This window comes from Bos grunniens, chromosome 29 (genome assembly GCF_055505025.1).
Source record: "Bos grunniens cultivar Pamir isolate PY7600 chromosome 29, Bosgru_T2T1.0, whole genome shotgun sequence".
Taxonomy (NCBI): domain Eukaryota; kingdom Metazoa; phylum Chordata; class Mammalia; order Artiodactyla; family Bovidae; genus Bos; species Bos grunniens.
Genome location: NC_141193.1, coordinates 4789063 through 4806384, shown reverse-complemented (window position 1 = coordinate 4806384; position 17322 = coordinate 4789063). Strand labels below are relative to the sequence as shown.

The 17322-nt window shown below is 59.6% G+C and overlaps 1 protein-coding gene across 1 annotated transcript; it reads right to left on the bottom strand.

The window, feature by feature from the left end:
• Window positions 1-3936: 3936 nt before the first annotated feature.
• Window positions 3937-13534, bottom strand: MRGPRF (MAS related GPR family member F). Its single transcript, XM_086384072.1, has 3 exons — window positions 13356-13534; window positions 10253-10365; window positions 3937-5723 (listed from the first exon to the last, which is right to left on the bottom strand). The coding sequence occupies exons 2-3, from the start codon at window positions 10298-10300 to the stop codon at window positions 4740-4742; spliced, it is 1032 nt and encodes a 343-aa protein (XP_086240198.1). The 5' UTR covers window positions 10301-10365; window positions 13356-13534; the 3' UTR covers window positions 3937-4739.
• Between the last annotated feature and the right edge of the window lie 3788 nt (window positions 13535-17322).

Here is a 17322-nt window from a genome sequence, read left to right as displayed (position 1 = left end):
CCTGTTACTTGTCACCGAAAGTTCTGGCTGATAAAAAATTCTGCTTATGAAACAGATTGTAATCTAGAATCTACAGTTGCATAAGGCAGAGATGAGTGGTTGCCTCAGGGTTGGGGCAGAGGCCGGGGATGATGAGCTGGGTGCCCTAGGAAAATTTGAGGGGCTGCTGATGGAAATGTTTTTTTTGGGGGGATGGAAACATTCTGTGTATTGATTTGGTGATGACGTGAGCATACACACACGTGTCAAAGATTACTGAACTCTACATTAAATGGATGCGACTTATTGTATTAATGCATCCATTAGACTGCCATTAAATAATTACAAAGATTTAAAAAAAAATCTGCCTGCGTAGGGAAGCCTTCTCCTGAGTTGCCAGGAAACTTGGTGCTGGCATCTGACTCACTGAAGCGGAGTTTCCGTGAGTTTTAATTTTATGAACTGTGTCCTGTTGTTTTCTCCAAACCCCAACTGGCTACTCTCCAGCCCCAACTGGCTGAGAATGTGATATTCTTGTACTCATGTTCTCGACTGTCTTGCTTCTGGAAGATTCTGCAATAGGTTTGCAGAGCTCCCTGACCTTGTAGCCAACCCGCTTGAGGACAGGCTTTCTTGGGCCGGGGCTTCTCCCCGCACATTGAGAGGCTGGATCATGAATGGACTCATCACTCCATCTTGCCTTCTAAAGGGAGCTCTTGGTTCTCAGCACAGAGGAATCCTCTTGGCTGAGGCTTTTGAACCAAGTTTTGCAGAAACGCTCTTGGGCTTCAGAAAATTCTGGCATAAAATACAAACCCCAGTTTATCTCAAAACCACACTGGCAGGAGATACGGGAAAGCTGGGCGGATGCTAGAGAAGCATTCCATTTCCTCTTCTTAGGATGGAAGATGAGACAGAGATGTCAGCTTCCAGGCCGTTCACTGCACTGTCTGCTGAACACACATGCCTTCGCATCCCCCACTTCATTCCGGACATCCACAGCCTGAAACTGAGCTGTCCCCGCCTTTGGTTACTAGTGACCGTGGAATAAAACAAGGCTGGTCAAGGGTGTTGTTGGGTTGTGATGGGCTTGCTATGTCTGGCCATCACCCCTGAACCTCAACTCCCAGTGCTTGGCCGATGGAAAACACAGAGGTTCGGAGGTCTAAGCTTCCAGGGAAACAAGAAAACCACTGTGTCAGACGGTGACTGGGGCTCCAGAGAGGGCTGACCACCTGGCAGGACTGATCTTCAACAGGCAACCCTATTTCTGAGCCCCGGCGTCTACAACGGCCGCAAATAGTCTATACTGCAGAGTCCTGTCCTGAAGATTAAAGGCGACTGATTCATGGAGCTCAGTCCAGGGCCAGATGCACACAGTAGGTCCTCAATAAATGATGGGATAGGATGAGGGGTGGGAAGGAGCCTCAAGAGGGAGGGGATATATCTGTACTTATGGTTGATTCACACTGATGTACAGCAGAAACTAGTACATCACTGTGAAGCAATCATCCTCCAATTAAAACTATAAAGAAATAAACAGTAGTCATCTCCCCGACCAGCAGGGCTGGGATTGGCTGTTCCCATGAATGTCCCTCCTTCAGTGGCCGCTCCCCTCCCCTCTGAAGTCTGTCGGTAATGCGGGAAAACCAGGGCACTGCCCATCGAGGTCCCATGGTTCATGGGAGGTGGCCCCCTGTTCATGTAGAGACAGCAGCGACAGGAAGTATGAAAAAGTGGAGAGGTCTGTCCTGCCCGAGGCCACCCCTCCCTCTCCCTCCCCCGCACTTATCCTACGGGGTGGGGGCCTTGGGGGGATGCAGAGAGACAAGGGTTCTTTCTTTGTCCAGCCACCTAGAAGCTGCCTAGTGGGTATGGAGACTGCACTCCCCAATTCTATGATTCTGTTGACAGCAGTTGTCAGGGGAGACCCGCCAGACCTCTTGCCCCAGGCAGTTTCAGAGTGGAAATCTGTGATGCTCGGCGGACCCTCGCCTTCCTGCCTTTATGGGACACCCAGAAAGAAGGAGGCTCTGGGGGGGACTGCTGGGGGCTGGGCTGGGCTGTTTCGGGGGGTGAGGATAGCGGAGGCATATCACCCCACTGCTGCAGTGGACTCTGGAGGCCCCTTTTAATAATTAAACACCAAAGGAGGGAGGAGGAGCGTGGTCCGGGGCTGAGGCATCTGCTAGCAGGTGTCTGTGTCTTTACCCACCATTAGCACAGACCCATTAGCACAGAAGCGAGGTGGTCGGGGTGTGGGCAGGTTATGCACGAAAGCTTCCTGGGGTGGGGTGGCAGGGTGCTGGGGCAGCAGGAGGGCAGAGAGGCCTGGCAAGATTGTAGGGAGAAAGGGCCAAGGGCTGGGAGAGGCCTCAGTCCTGGAATTCACACCCTCCCCCCTTTTTGGCTCAGCACCCGCTAAGGGCACTTGTGTGTTCAGATACACAGCTGCAGCCCTGCCCTGACCTCCAGCCCGTGCTGTGGGCCAAGGTCGCCCACCCACCAACCAGGCCTGGGTTCTGAGCCCAGGCAGCCGGCAGGGAGGCCCTGGTTGAGCTCCTGGGTGGGTTGGGGACAGCTTCCTACGGGGGCCTCAGGGCTGGAGGGCTGGGGTAGGGGCTCCTGAGAAGAGGTGAAGTCCAGGGATGCACTGTGCCCTGAGGAGCCAGCCCTGGTTGGTGTCCTCGGGCACCTGCAGGCCTGGAGGCCTTCCTGCCGCGTGGAGGCCTGAGCTTTCCAAGTGACCGGTCCAAGTCCCGGCCCCGGTCCCCCCATGTGCGTTGTCAGGACCCCACCTGGTTACTCTGGGGCCTCAGAAATGTTAGCGGTGCTGGGGTTCCGTCTGGTGTGTGGAGGGGGTTTGGGGGGTTGCACCCCAGGGGCTGGGACAGGGGATGTGGGCACCGGCCCCAACACCAGAGGTCCTGGAACCTTGGCCTCTGGGCCACACAGCAGGGGCCTTGCTGGAGAGGCAGCCGGGGCTGTGAGAACAGGGAGCTCGGGAGTGGAGGCCTGAGGGGGCCAGTCCTCGGGGCCACGTACTTGGGGGTCAGCCGGCCTGAGGGGGTGTTGTGGCCTGGGCTCCGGCATCGCCAGGGCGAGGCAGAGGGCGTCCAGGGTCTGCTGGCAGAATGCCAGCCACCAGGTGGAACTGCTCCCTTGAAGGGCAGTTCCCTCAATTGGCCGCCCTGCCCGCCCCCACCCATCTCCACAGAAGAGGGGCGCTCTGCTCCAAGGGTCCCCAATGCCTCTGCCCTTGGTCTCTTCCTGGGGCCTGTGTGGTGAGCGGTTGCCCCAGATCTTCCCACAAAGGGGCGGGGGTCCCAGGTTGGATCCAAAATGGTTGTCTCCCACAGCCCGTCGGGGCGAGGGGTGGTCAGGGAGCTGGCCGGCCGGCCCGGGTGGAGGCCGTCTCCTGGGAGGGGCTCTAGGCTCTGGCTGGGAAGTCGGGAGGTGCAAGGCACAGGGACACCAGGCCGGCTCCAGAGACCTCAGGACAGACAGTTCTGGAAGGCGGGAGGGGCATACAGCAGAAGATGCCGCGGCCCCTGGGGTAGGGGGTGGGGGGCTCGGTGTGGACATAATGTGTTCTTCCCGGGCCGGGCTGTATCAGCCGGCACAGAGCCTGGAACTCAGGAGGTGTGATGGAAGCTAAGTTTCCAGAGGGAACAGGGGGGCCTTGGGTGGATGGAAAGGGCACCGGGCTTAGCCAACAGAGGGTAGCGTGGGGATCACCCTCCCCCTAGCAGAGAAGTGGACAGCATCCCCGGAGAGGGAGCAACTGGAGGTGTAGACAGGCCCACCAGGAGCCGGGGCACGAGACCTGGGGTACGGAGCAGGCTGTGTGGGGAAGGGAGCACGGAAGGGCAGCCCACCTGGGCCTCGGATGCCCGTGGGGTCCTCAGTGTGGGCACAAGCCCACAGACAGGACAGAGGGCAGGAAGTCTTCCTCAGTGCAAGATAAAAAACGTTTATTGATACACATTTACTGTCTTTCATAAAACCTCCGTTGACCAAGCTGGGCCACCGTGGTTGCAGGTGGGCTGGGGAGGCCAGGGAGAGCCAGCGCCCACTGCCCCGCGGGCCAGGCAGACGGTGGCTCAGACGCACCAGCCGGCACGGAGTCAGAAAAGAGAGTGAGTCACCCAAGCTGGCCGAAGCTCCTTTCTGTGTCCAGCCACTCGACAGGACAGAAGCCCCGTCATTTGGGCCACCCAAGGGCTCCCCAGAGGCGGGAACGTTGTCTGCAGAAAGACGGGCCCCTGAGGTGGTTAAGGGGCAGCTCTCCCCCGCAGCTCACAAGATCACCTTAAGAGGACAGAACGGAGCCAGGAGGTGTCCTCGCGGCAGGAGGAAGTTGCTGGCCCGACAGGCGATGGTGCTGGCCGAATCATTCTCGGGGAGGGCTGCCTCTCAGGGCAGGAGGTGGACAGGGCTGAGTGATGCCCTCCTCTCCCTTCCTGACCACCCTGGGGCCAGGAGGAGCCCCACACCCGGCCCATGGCCTTGGGGCGACTTCTGTACCACAGCTCAGGGAAGGAGCGGGTGGCCGGGGGAGCCTGGCAGGGTCACGGGGGGCTGTCTGTCTTGCTGCCCCCCTCCCCAGGGGCGCTTATGCCCTGGGAGAAGGCGGCTCGCAGGCGGGAGCAGCTTTCTCTCCCTGCGCTTGGGCCCCAGGGCTGCTGCCAGCTCATGTCCCTCTGTCAAGGGTCTCTGAGGTCACGTGGGCCCCGCCTCGCCTGCAGGTGCCCGGCCTCTCAGGAGGCGTTCCCTGAGGGACATTGCATCTCCAGGGTGACCGTGTTGGGTGTGCCGCCTCCTGCCTCCCCCGGCTCGGCCCCGTCTCGCAGGGCCCGCTGGAAGACCACCCTGAGGGGCTCCCACAGGCGCTGCGACTTGTCCCTGCCGGCCAGGAAGTAGACCACGGGCTTGGCGCAGCTGTTGATGCAGAGGCACAGGTCGGTGACGTACTCCGGGAAGGGCGCCGGGATCCGGAAGACCCAGAAGAGGAACCAGTCGATGCCCAGGTAGATGGAGGACACGAGGAACACCGAGACCACGGCCAGGATGACGTGGTTGAGCTTGGCCGAGCGCTGGCGCCGCCGGGCCCGGCACTCCACATGCAGGATGAGCGCCAGGCAGGGCAGCACCATGAGCGGGCAGAAGACCAGGAAGAGCAGGATGCCCAGGAAGGCGTCCATGTGCGTGCAGCCCGCCCCGGACGCCTGGCGGCCCAGGAACACGCAGAAGTAGTTGTGGACACAGGTGACCAGCAGCGACAGGGCCCAGAGCAGCGAGCACACCACGGCCGACAGGCGCTTGGGCCGACGGCGCCAATACCAGGTGGGAAAGACGACCGACAGGCAGCGCTCCGAGCTGATGGCTGGCAGGAGGCTGACGCCGGTGAGGACCATGCAGAGCCCCGCGATCCGGGACACGGCGCGGACGTAGTCGGCAAAGGGGCCCAGGAAGCCCCCCGTGTTCAGAATGGAGAACACAGCCTTACTAAAGAGGTAGCCGACGTCCGCGCTGGCCAGGTGCAGGAAGTAGACAGAGAAGGGGCTCCTCTTGATGGAGAAGCCGAAAAACCAGAGGACCAGCCCGTTGCCCACCAGGCCGCACAGACAGAGGAGCAGGAAGATGTAGTTCATGATGGCCGGCGGCGGCAGCATGGTGATCTGCTCGATGGTCAGGAAGCCACGGCTGTAGAGCTCGGGGGCCTCGCTCACGCCGGGACACATCTGTGCAGGTGTGGAGGGGGAGACGCAGTGATGCTGGCTGGTCCCACCCCCACCCCCGCACCTGCGTCCAGGTGTGCTAGGCTCCGCCCCCGGGGCTTCCTGCTGGCTCAGAATCTGCCTTCAATGCAGGAGACCCAGGTGTGATCTCTGGGTGGGGAAGGTTCCCTAGAGAAGGAAATGGCAACCCACTCCAGGATTCTTGCCTGGGAAATCCCACGGACAGAGGAGCCTGGCGGGCTACAGTTGACGGGGTAGCAAAGAGTCAGACACGAGTGAGCGACTGAGCATGCGCGCATGCAGGCTCCACCCCCAAACCCGCGCCCGCATCTAGGTATGCTAGGCTCCACCGCAAACCACATCTGCTTCCAGGTGTGTTGCTCCTGATGACAGACTTGTCTTTGGAGCAACTAACTGGCTCCAACTGGAGCAGAAGACACTCCTGATTCTAGCACTCTGTGCCCCTGAGTCTGGAGGGGGCAGCCTACTGGAGTGATGGTGAAAACAGTGAAAATGATCAGTCCCTCATCAAGGGGCCTGACATCCCACTGCCCAGAAAATGTCCATATTGTGCAAGAAAACCGAGGAGCCTTTCTACACTGAAGGAAACTGAAGCGGCGTGACCAGTCATTGCAGGGTGTGAGCCTGGATTGTACTGTGGGTCTAGCCATCGCTGTGGAGGCGATTACGGGAATGACTGGGAAGTGTGAATATGAACCATGTCTCCAGATAATGGTATTGGACCCATGCTGCACTTTCTGAACAGTAATGCACTGAAAACGCTGTACAGAAAATGCACTGTTGCTGCATGGGAGGGTCCTTGATCTTAAGAAGACATAGGCTGTTTGGGGGCAAAGGGCATTGGAGTCTGTAATTTACTTTCTTTTTAAAAACTTTTAAAATATGTATTTGGCTGTGCTGAGTCTTAGTTGCGGTGCATAGGATCGCCACTCTTGTGGCATACGGCGTCTTTAACTGTGACATACGATCTCTTAATTGCGGCATGTGGGATCTAGTCCCCTGACCAGGGATCGAACCTGGGTGCCCTGCATTGAGAGCTTGGAGTCTTAGCCACTGGATCACCAGGGAAGTCCCTGTAATGTACTTTCAAATAGCTTTGGGAAAGAAAGTATCTTCAATGCACTTATAAAACAGAAAGAGACTCACAGACTTCAAGAATGAACTAATGGTTGCTGGGAGAGAAGGGATAGTTAGGGAGTTTGGCATGGACATGTACACACTGCTGTATTTAAAATGTATAACCGACAATATAGCACATGGACTCTGCTCAGTGTTATGCGGCAGCCTGGGTGAGAGGGGAGCTCGGGGGAGAACGGATACTCGTATGTGCGTATGTATATGTATGGCTGAGTCCTTTCCGCTGTTCACCTGAAACTGTCACGTTAGTTTGTGGCTATTCCCCGACACAAAATGAAAGGTTTTAAAAAAAGATACTAGATAGGAAGTAAAAGTGACAACAGGCTAACAGAGTCGATAAAGGTTTATGCGAATTTACAAAACTTGCAATTTTTCTACTAAAACATGAAAACATTTATTCAAAAGAGCAAAATCACTTGCAAGTTACCAAAAGTGACCCTTGACCCACAGTGGGATCAGAGAGACCTAGGGAATCAGGGTGGTCCCCTGCTGGGTCTGGGTGACCCTTTGGTTTTCTGGATCATGAGGAAACTGGGTCTGGCCAGGGGGTCCCTCGAGGAGGAGACGCTGGAGGCAGTGGCTATTTATAGAGCTGTGGGGGAGCGCTTCGGTGGTTTGACACTTGGTCTGGCTGTGTGAGTCCATCTGGCTAAATGTCAGTCTTGGCTGCAGGGTCTGGGCTGGCGTAGAAATGCATGAAGGTGGGCCAGGTGCAAGAAACCGGCGAGTGGGGGGGCAATGGCAAAGCAGAGGGCACCTGTCCTGAGCAAGTAGGCAGCCGCCCTGCTCCAGCTGGGGGGCTCCAGGGGGCACTGGCAGACTGAGTGACGGATCATCTTTCCCCCACTCCCCAGAGAAGTCAGAACTCGAGACTGTAAATTCTGTGTGTGTGCGCTCAGTCATGTTCGACTCTTTGTAACCCCATGGACTGCAGCCTGCCAGGCTCCTCTGTCCATGGGATTCTCCAGGCAAGAATACTGGAGTGGGGTGCCACTTCCTTCTCCAGGGGATCTTCCTGACCCAGGGATCCAAGCTGCGTCTGTTGCGTCTCCTGCACTGGCAGGTGGATTCTTCACCACTGAGCCATCTAGGAAGCCTAGATCTTTAAATGTTCTTTATCCCAATGTTTAAACGTTCACATCTAAAAGAAAAAACACTCTGTGGGCCAAGCACAATGCGTCTAAATGCTGGATTCTGTTCTCAGGCTATCTATTTTGACCTCTCGTCCCAAGTGGCTGAGGCTGCCCAGAACACCATCACTCCCCTTGACATACGCCGGCAGACATCACTAATCCATCCCAGCACTCTTTCCCACAGAGCCTGAACCTCGCCTCCCTCTAAACACCTCCTGGGTATCAGTTCCTACTGCTCATGACTCTCCCTCCAAAACAAAAGCAAAACAAACAAACAAACAAAAAGCCATAAGGTTGTCAGATCAAGCCCACTCTGCTGCTTTCCAAATGGCCTCCCAGCTCTGGCAGAAAGCTGGGTCCTGAAAGATGGCTTTCTGGGCCTGACGCCCCATAACAAAGGGAGAGCACTTTTGGCCTGGCTCCGGTCAAGGGGCATCTGCAAGCAGGGACTGGAGGGTGCTGGTAAACTCTGGGTTGACCCCATGAGCTCAGGGTATGGGGGTCCTAGCCACTACTCAACATTCTCTAAATACATTTACTGATGACTCCACACCTGTCTGTCTGTCAGCTCTCAAACCCCTCGTGCTGTGAGTGTGTGTGCTCAGTCGTGCCTGACTCTTTGCGACCCCATGGACTGCAGCCCGCCATGTCTCCTCTGTCTATGAGATTTTCCAGGCAAGAATACTGGAGTGGGTTGCCATTTCCTCCTCCAAGGGATCTTCCCGGCCCAGGGATAGAACCTGCATCTCTTGTATTGGCCGGCAGATTCAGGAAGCCCATCAAACGCCTTGCTGCTGCTGCTACTGCTAAGTTGCTTTAGTCATGTCCAACTCTGTGTGACCCCACAGACAGCAGCCCACCAGGTTCTGCCATCCCTGGGATTCTCCAGGCAAGAATACTGGAGTGGGTTGCCATTTCCTTCTCCAATGCACGAAAGTGAAAAGTGAAAGTGAAGTCGTTTGGTTGTGTTCGACTCTTAGCGACCCCATGGACTGCAGCCCACTGGGTTTCTCCATCCATGGGATTTTCCAGGCAAGAGTACTGGAGTGGTACTCCAGTACTACTTCTCCGAAAGGCAAACGCCTTAGCTTGCTCTTATCTCAGCCTTTCCTGTTGGTGGTTCTGAAGAACCTCCTCTTAGCTGGGGAGGAGAGGCATAATCTACAAGACCGCTGACTAAAGGAGTCTGTGAAGGACCAGCTCTGCGCCCAAGCGACCCGGGCAGCAGGGCCTGCAGCTGACAAACCAGATCACTCAGAGCCTCTCGAAGGCTGGAAAAAATCTGCAATCCTCTCTGCAGAGTCAGAGCGGGAGGGCCAGTGAGTCACTGGGCGTGAGCTGCCATCCCGGCCACATACCACCTTGTAAAATGCCTGCCTGGAGCCTGGTCCCCTCCCTGGGCTCTGCCTCTTCTCTGGGGGTTTCTGGAGACTCCGGAGCTGGTCCCATCTCTGCTTCCCATGGCGGCCACCCCACAGCGGTCACCATCGGAGGCAGGAGGGGGCTGCAGGCATGGTGGGGAGGTGCCTGGGGCTAGGGCTCAGGTCCTGGGCAGGAGTCCGGGCTCTGCCGGTCCTCTGGACTCACCCCCACTGAGTCACTACACTGGTGTGAGTCTTGGTTTCCTCAAATGTTGTACCCGCTAAACTCAAGAGGTCCTTCCAACTTGAGAGGGTCTTGTCCAGGATTCAGAAAGAACTCCAGAGTTTCCAAGGGCCTCAGAGAAGTAGGGACCGGAGAAGCAAGGGCAGAAGGGATGGGTCAGCCTGATGGACTGTCAGAGTCTCAGCTGCAGGATGGTGCCTGCATGCGGAAGGTAAGCCGTGGCGACTGGACCCTGGGTGACACTGGCAGGGTGGGCCAGAGCCCCCCCGGAGCATGTGACATCGGAGCCCCTTTGGAGCCAGCCTTGTAGGGCCTCCTGGCAGGGCCTAGCTGTGGGAAATAGCTGACCGCCCCATCTCCACAGGGAAGAGAGAACAAGACCTCTGGAGGCTGGTAACACAGGACAGGATTTGAGGGTGTCCAGTGATGAAGGCACTGGGGATCCAAGAACCTGGTAAGCAGTGCCAGGCCACACAGCCCAGAGGGGCCCTGTCTGTCCCGAGCTCGAGGATGGGTTCTGCGTGGCAGAGTGTGTGTAAGCAGGACATACTGGGGCAGCGTGCCCCTCCCATCACATCCATCCCGCACACCCCGGTGGAGGAGCCCCCTCTGTACGGAGCTGATGGAGGGACTTGCCTTGTTCCAGTTGGTGGGGTGGGCCTCCCAGGAGCAGTTTCCAGCCATCTCCAGGCCCGGCCAGTCCACGTTCCTCAGGGCTCCTCTCACAGCTCACCGGCCTGCACAACCCACTGGGCACGGCAGAAAGGGTCCCATCAGGGGGTCAGTGTCCTCCACGCCCAGGTAGACCCCTCCCCAGGCCCGTAGGGCTGTCCCCTTGGAGGGCAGGTTCATGAACCATCCCCTGGTTCCCCAGAGGCAGGGCCTTGTGGGAGGCACGGGGCTTCCTGCTGAGTCCAGAGCAGGTGGCATTGTGTGCACCGCCCCCTCCTTCCCCGGGGGGAGGGGTCCTCATTCACACCCCTGCTGATACCCTAGTGGCACCTCCTGGGGAAGAAGTCCTTCTCCTTCCCAGCTCTGTCTGACATTTCTGGAGCCAGACGGTACCTGGGGATATGATTGTTCACCTGCACACACTTCTTGGGCACCACCTTTGTGTCCAGCCAGGGGTGGGACAGGGGTTCCGGGCAGTTAGTCCCAGGAGGGAACGTGGGAGAGAAAAGATCATTTCTAGCCAGGAAGACTCCCTGGAGGAGGAGAAGGCAGCCCAGTCACCATCAGCATTGCTGTCATCACCCACCATCAACCCTGGGTCAGTGAGAGCCTGCTTGCGGACACCTGTCCTCCTGTCTGGTCCTGGGTACCAGCGAGGAAGCAGGTGTAGTCACTCCCCCTGTGATGAGGGCAGGGAGGTGAGGTCACCTCCCTGGGAGGGTGGTGGGGAGGACACTACGGCTTTTCAGATTTGTGTCTGCAGAGCCTAGATGGGCTGAAGAGGCGGGAGGCTGGAGGGGCCAGCCCTGAAGTCGTTAGGGTGGTCCTAGCTCCAGGTTGGAGGAGGAGCAGCTGGGCTCGGCCTGGACTTCAGGTCGGGTTGGGGAGGGGGCGGCTGGGAGAAGCGAGGGGTGGCCTGAGACTTGTCCATCCTGGCCGGGCAGAGCTCATTGGTGGACTTGCCACGAGTTCACTCGAATTGACCGCGGTCCCCAACTTGAGCTCAGCCTCAACTTGGCAAGCACCCATCCCTCCCACCGTGCAGGCGGGAAACTGAGGCAGTGAGTGGAGGAGGGGCCTTGCGGGGGGGCCCAGCCGGGCGGCGGGGCGCTGGGCCCCTCCTCCTCCTGACTCCCCCGGAATTCCAACCCAGGCCGCCACCGCCAGTCGAGGCCATCACGCGCCCCTCCGCCCCGGGCCGGGAGGGCCGGGAGGGCGGGCCCGGGCGGGCTCTGGTCATTGGCTGCGCGGAGCGGCCGTTCTCGTGAGCCGCCAGCCCTCTTTAACCACCGGCCTCCCGGAGACCCGGGCGCGGGGTCGCCTGGAGGGGCCACCCGCGGGGCCGCGGGCGGGGCCGGCGCGGACAGCGGGGCTTGCAGCCGATGGCTGCGCGCGGGGTGGGAGCCCTTTTGCGTGAGCCAGCTCGTGAGGCCTGACCAGTGTGGGTCTGCAGATGGCGAAGGAGCAGGGCAGGGAAGGGGTCGCAGGCGTGCGTATAACTGTGCCCCCTACCCCCGCCCCCGTGGCGGTCTTGACTCTCGTTGGACCCCTGTCCCCGTTGCCACGGACAGATCTCAACCTCCTTCACACGCTGGGACTTGTTGAAACTCTCCGGGTGCCTGCAGCCCTCAAAGTGCCGGCCTCAGCCGGTCTTCCCGCGGAGTAATCGCCCTTCCACCCTCTTCTATCTCCTCTGTCCCTACTCTTCTGCTCATCCTTCCAGACCCACACCACCCCGAGGCCTGGGCCCCAGGCTCGATGTCCTGACTTGGAGGGTCTCCCCTGTTCCCCTCCGGCCAGGCTAGACGCCCCCCACCCCACTCCAGCACACAGATGCCCACCCCCCCCCCCCACCCCGGATTGCTGGCTGGGACCTGCCTGCGATGGGGCTGGGCACGGAGTGTTGACTCGAGGGATGACTGTCGCTGTGTGTGTCTGAGCCCTTGTCGCCCTGCCATGGGCCAGCTGAAAAGCTATTGCACCCTTATGGAGGGACCTGAGAGCCAAGTTGAACTCCACGTGGGCCGTGGAAGGACATGTGTGTGACATGTATGAGGGATGCGTGTGAGCGTGTGTGCTCCTCATGCTGGGATTCAGCCTATGACAGGGCTAGCTTGGGCTAACACAGACAAAAGAAAATCTGCCAGTTCAGCTCACTGCTGACCTTCCCTTCAAAGCAGGAGCCCAGGTGGCCTCCGGCTACCTGTCTGCCTCCCCTGGCCTCAGGAAGGCCCGCATCTCTCACTTCCATCCCCTCTGAGCCTGGCCCGCCGGCTAGGCAGGGCTTTGCTCCAGGAGGCCTGGCTTGGTGGGAGCCAGCAGCCTCCAGTTCTGCCCTCCGTCTTCCCAGCTCCTTGTCTCCTTGTCTAGGGGGGCTGCCGCCTGGGCTGGGTCTGACAGAGCCAGCTGTGGGGTGGGCTTGCGGCTGTCCCTGCCCCTGGACACAGGGGAGACCTTTCGGAATGCTTCAGGAACAGACAGCTTCGCCCAACGCCAACACCCCACTAGGCACCGCCCGCCTGGGAGAAGGTGGGACGCAGCCGCCCAGCCTCCGTGGCTGAATAGCCTCCTTCTCCGCGGCTTATTCCTCGCTGTCCACCCCAGGGCTGGCCCCGAGCTGCTGGAAGCGCAGTCTGCCTGCGTGACAGCAGTGGGATGCTGCCTGCTGGGTGTTTCCCTTCCTGCCCTTCCAGAAAACTCACTTGGATGGCTGGAGGCTGGCGAGAGTAGGGGACGGGGCGGGGGGTCAGGGGGGAGTCCCCACCTCCGGAGGACACAGCAGGAGCTGGAAGCAGAGGACAGATGGCTTGGGGGTCGGAGTGCCAGGGCCTGCTGCACAAGAAGGGGACTCTCAAGTGGCCCCGTGTCCTCGGAACTCCTGCAGCCTCAGATGCTGACAGCACTGCTCTGGGGGTCTGGGGCGGGGTGCTCCTGCTTTGGGCCATGTGATTTCCAGGGTCTGCCAGCCTTGAAGGTGCCCACCTCTCTCCCTTTCCCTGCCCAGGCCTTCACCCTGCAGCCCTGGCTCCCGAGATGCCCTCCCTGGGCCCCGGGCATGTGGCACTACCTGCAGCTGTGGGTCTGATCCTCGGAGGCCTCCCTTTGGCAGAGGGCTCCTCCCGCGATGTCCACCTCTGGTCCTGGACCACCCGGGCGGGCAGGCCAGCCCGGGGCACTGCCCGGAGGCTCAGGAAAGGCGAGCTCGGACTGCAGGAGAGCCTCGCCTGCCTGCCTGCTGGAGGAGACGGCTTTGGAAGTGTAACCCGCCCCAAACCCAATTCCAGGCCCGGCAGGAGGGGGCGGGGACGGGGAGGAGGGGGAGGGGCCGAGCCGGGATGAGGCTTTGGGAAGGAATGCCCCGCTCCGGACCCCCCCGCCCCCAACTCCCCCGAGCCCCACTGGGAACTCAGCTCCCTGCCTGGTGACGTCACGTTGGCCCGAGCACTGCGGCCCGAGTCCAGCTGTGAATCTGCAGCTCCGAGGGGCTGCCCGCTGCACGCGGAGAGAGAGCACCAGGCTCTCCGCTTGCCCGGTGCCTTCCCTTGGCCCCTCCCTGGGCATCTCTGGGCGTGCAGGTCTCAGGGTGGGGGTGCAGGGGGTGGAGTGAGTCCCCACCTGTACCCAGGGACTGATAACGGAGCAGCCAAGGAGGCAGCAGGGCGAGGGCTCCAGGGTGGGGCAGCTCAGGGACTTCGGAGAGGCTGACCGGGTGGCTGCACAGCAGTGCCACCCAGGTGGTACCCCACACCAGCTTCCACCTCGGAATCTGCCCAGGGCCCCCCTGAGGGCTTCTGGAGCCAGGAATTCCCTTTCCCCAGCCCTAATAGCAATCAGATGGCGCAAGTGGAAAATCACAGCGCTTGCTTGGGGCCCGAACCCAGCGGGGAAATTGGCGGGGCTGAGGTGCCTGGTGCGTGCGCCGCTCGGCGGGAGGATGAGTCAGCCTCCCCCGACCCGGGCGAGCCCCTCGCGGGGTCCTGGGGCACTGAGCCAAAGCCTGGGGGTGGGGGGCGGCGGCGCAGGGGCCAGAGGGGGGTGGCCTTGAGGAGCGGGAGGGTGAGGAGCGGCTTTCCCAGGCAGCCACCAGGGAAGGCTCCGCTGCCCTGGACCGACTTTCTCATGGCCCCGGGGAGCCCGGGGGAATTCTGAGCACAGCCTCTGCGGAACACACGGTGCCCAGGCTGGGGGCTGCCTCGGCGGGCCTCGGAAAGAGAACCCAGACACGAAGCTCGCCTGCACCTGGCCTGGGCGAGCACCCCCGCGCCCAGAGGAGCACGATGTCCCTGCCCCGTGTGAACTTCCGAGGGGGCTCGGATTGTTCCCTACTGGGCCCGGCTGGCCTCCTGGGGGCGGGGCGGGGGTGGTTTCTGCTTTTAGGGAGGGGTTGGGGGGGAGGAGTCGAGGATGCTGCAGTTCACGGCCACGCCCGAGGAGGAGTGGGAGGAGAGGCTGGGGACCCTCCCCTCCTCTCCCAGGCTGGCCAGCTGGGGCCCAGCTGGGCCGCTTGTTTACACGCGGAGGCCAGGGGGTGGGGTGGGGGGCCAACCCGGGCAAGTTCCAAGTGTAATTGAGTTTGGACTCTTAAAAGGAATTGTGTGAAGTGGGCAGCAGCTCTGAAGTCCACCACCTTATTTGGTATGGAAATCTGTTTCTCTCAAAAGTAAGCAGAGGCGCTTGTAAATGGGAAAGCCACCCTTTGCCTGGGTGTGCTGCATCCCACTGCCCCCCACCGTCCTCCGGCCTGGAGGCTGGGCTCCCCAGGGGCCTGGAGGGAACCCCGGCCACATGTGGGGCTCCCCGGGCTGCCTCCAGTCTTGGGTGACCCTGGGCCTCCTGGGAAAAATAATGACTCCTGGAGTTGCAATGAGGAGGGAATCAGGGTGCCCGTGACCCCAGAAACATGTGTCATTCATCCCCCTCCCCCTTCAGCGAGGCTTAGGGCGACTTGGAGATGACTGGCCCAGTGCTGGGCACGTGGGGACTGAGACACGATCCCGAGGCTTCCAACCCTCCTCTTCCGTCCTCACACTCCCAACAAGCCACCACCCTGCCATCCAGTGTTCTCCGCCCCTCCCAGGAGAACAGGACTTCATTTTAGTGGTCCTGTGCCGTGGGCCTCAGGTTTAACGCCTGCCCTAGCCCCTACAAGGGTGCAGGCAGACCTCCTCTGCTGGGCCCTCCTGTGGTCCCTCACTGACAGGTGCTCCCTGGATGAGGGGGTCAGCCCCTCTGGGCCCACCGGGAAGGTGCAGAGACCCCAGGCAGGCCCGCACACCCATCAGCGCGCTGGCTGGGCACCAGGCACTGCTGTGAGCTGATGAGCTGCAGGGAGCTTCCGTCAAGCTGGGAGGCAGACCAGAGTCAGAGGACCCAGGGCTGTGTAAAACCACAACCAGACAGAAGGCACTGGGGCTGGGCATGCCAGCGAAATCAGGATGGCTTCTCGGAGGAGGTGACGGTGGAGCCCACGGGGAAAGTTGGGAAGAAGTGACTCAGGTGAGAAGGGGAGGAAGGCGTCTCCGGCAGAGGAAACTGCAAGAGCAAAGGCCCTGGAGCAGGACGTGAGCTGCCCGAGTAAACGGGCTGGTGAGACCAGGGGGAGGAAGGGAGGGCAGAGGCATGGATGAAGCCCCCAGGCCAGGCAGCTCTGAATGGCCCTTCCTGGCCCAGGATCTTGCCCGCCATGTCCTGTTCTCACCTTTCTGCTGCCCTTTGTCCCATCTACTCAGGGGACAAAGGCAGTGATGCTGATGACAGTTACAGCCGGCCCTCGGAGCCAGGTGGAATGACTTCATCCTCGCAGCCCCGCCCTTGTGACGTGCTCGGGCAACACACGTTCACTGAGCAGCTGCTATGTGCCTGGACTGTTCTAAAGCCTGGGAATCCACCAAGGAAGGAACAGATAAAGACCCCTGTGTGCAAGGTGCCCAGATTCCGGAACTGAGGGAACGCAGACCCAGGGAGCATCTCTGTGTAGCTCCTGGACCCCTCCCTCATCCAGTGGCAGGGCCTGAGCTAGGACCCTGGGAGCTCTCTGTATTTACAACTCCAGCACTGGGCACGGAGGTGTCCAGATGGGAGGGCAGCTCCAGAGGCCCACATTCTGGTCCTGCCCTGCCTCTGATGAACCAAGAGAAACTGAGCCTCTTTCCCAGTTGTACCGTGGAGGAAGGCGGTAGGACTTGAGACGCCCTGTCCCCACCTTCCACTCCAGCTTTGATAGGCTGGTGCTTCTCTTTTCTCAACAGGTCTTTTCAGATACACTTCACACACCAGTGTTGCTGTTCAGTCGCTCAGTCGTGTCTGACTCTTTGTGACCCATGGACTGCAGCACGCCAGCCTCCTCTGTCCTCCACTGTCTCCCAGGGTTTGCTCAAATTCATGTTCATTGAGTCGGTGAGGCCATCTAACCATCTCATCCTCTGCTGCCCTCTTCTCCTTTTGCCTTCAGTCTTTCCCAGCATCAGGGTCTTTTGCAATGAATCAGCTCTCGGCATCAGGTGGCCCAAGTATTGGAGCTTCAGCTTCAGCATCAGTCCTTCCAATGAATGTTCAGGGCTGATCTCCTTTAGGATGGACTGGTTTGATCTCCTTGCAGGCCAAGGGACTCTCAAGAGTCTCCTCCACACCACAGTTGGGAAGCATCATTCTTCGTCAGTTGACCTTCTCTATGGTCCACCTCTTACATCCATACATGGCTACTGGAAAAACCAAAGCTTTGACCGTATGGACCTGTGTTGACCAAGTGATGTCAGTGCTTTTTAATATGCTGTCTAGGTTTGTCATAACTTTCTGTCCAAGGAGCAAGCGTCTTTTACTTTATGGCTGCAGTCACCGGACAGTTCACCTCTTTAGAGTCTATGATTCAGTGGTTTCACAGTCGTGAACCGTGACCACAGTCTAATTACAGAAGGTTGTTGTCAATGTTCAGAAGAACAGAAGAACCTCATACTCGTTAGCGGTCTCCGCAGCCACCCACACCCCAGGCCCTGGTCGCACTCATCTAATCTCTGTAAATTTACCCATTCTGGACA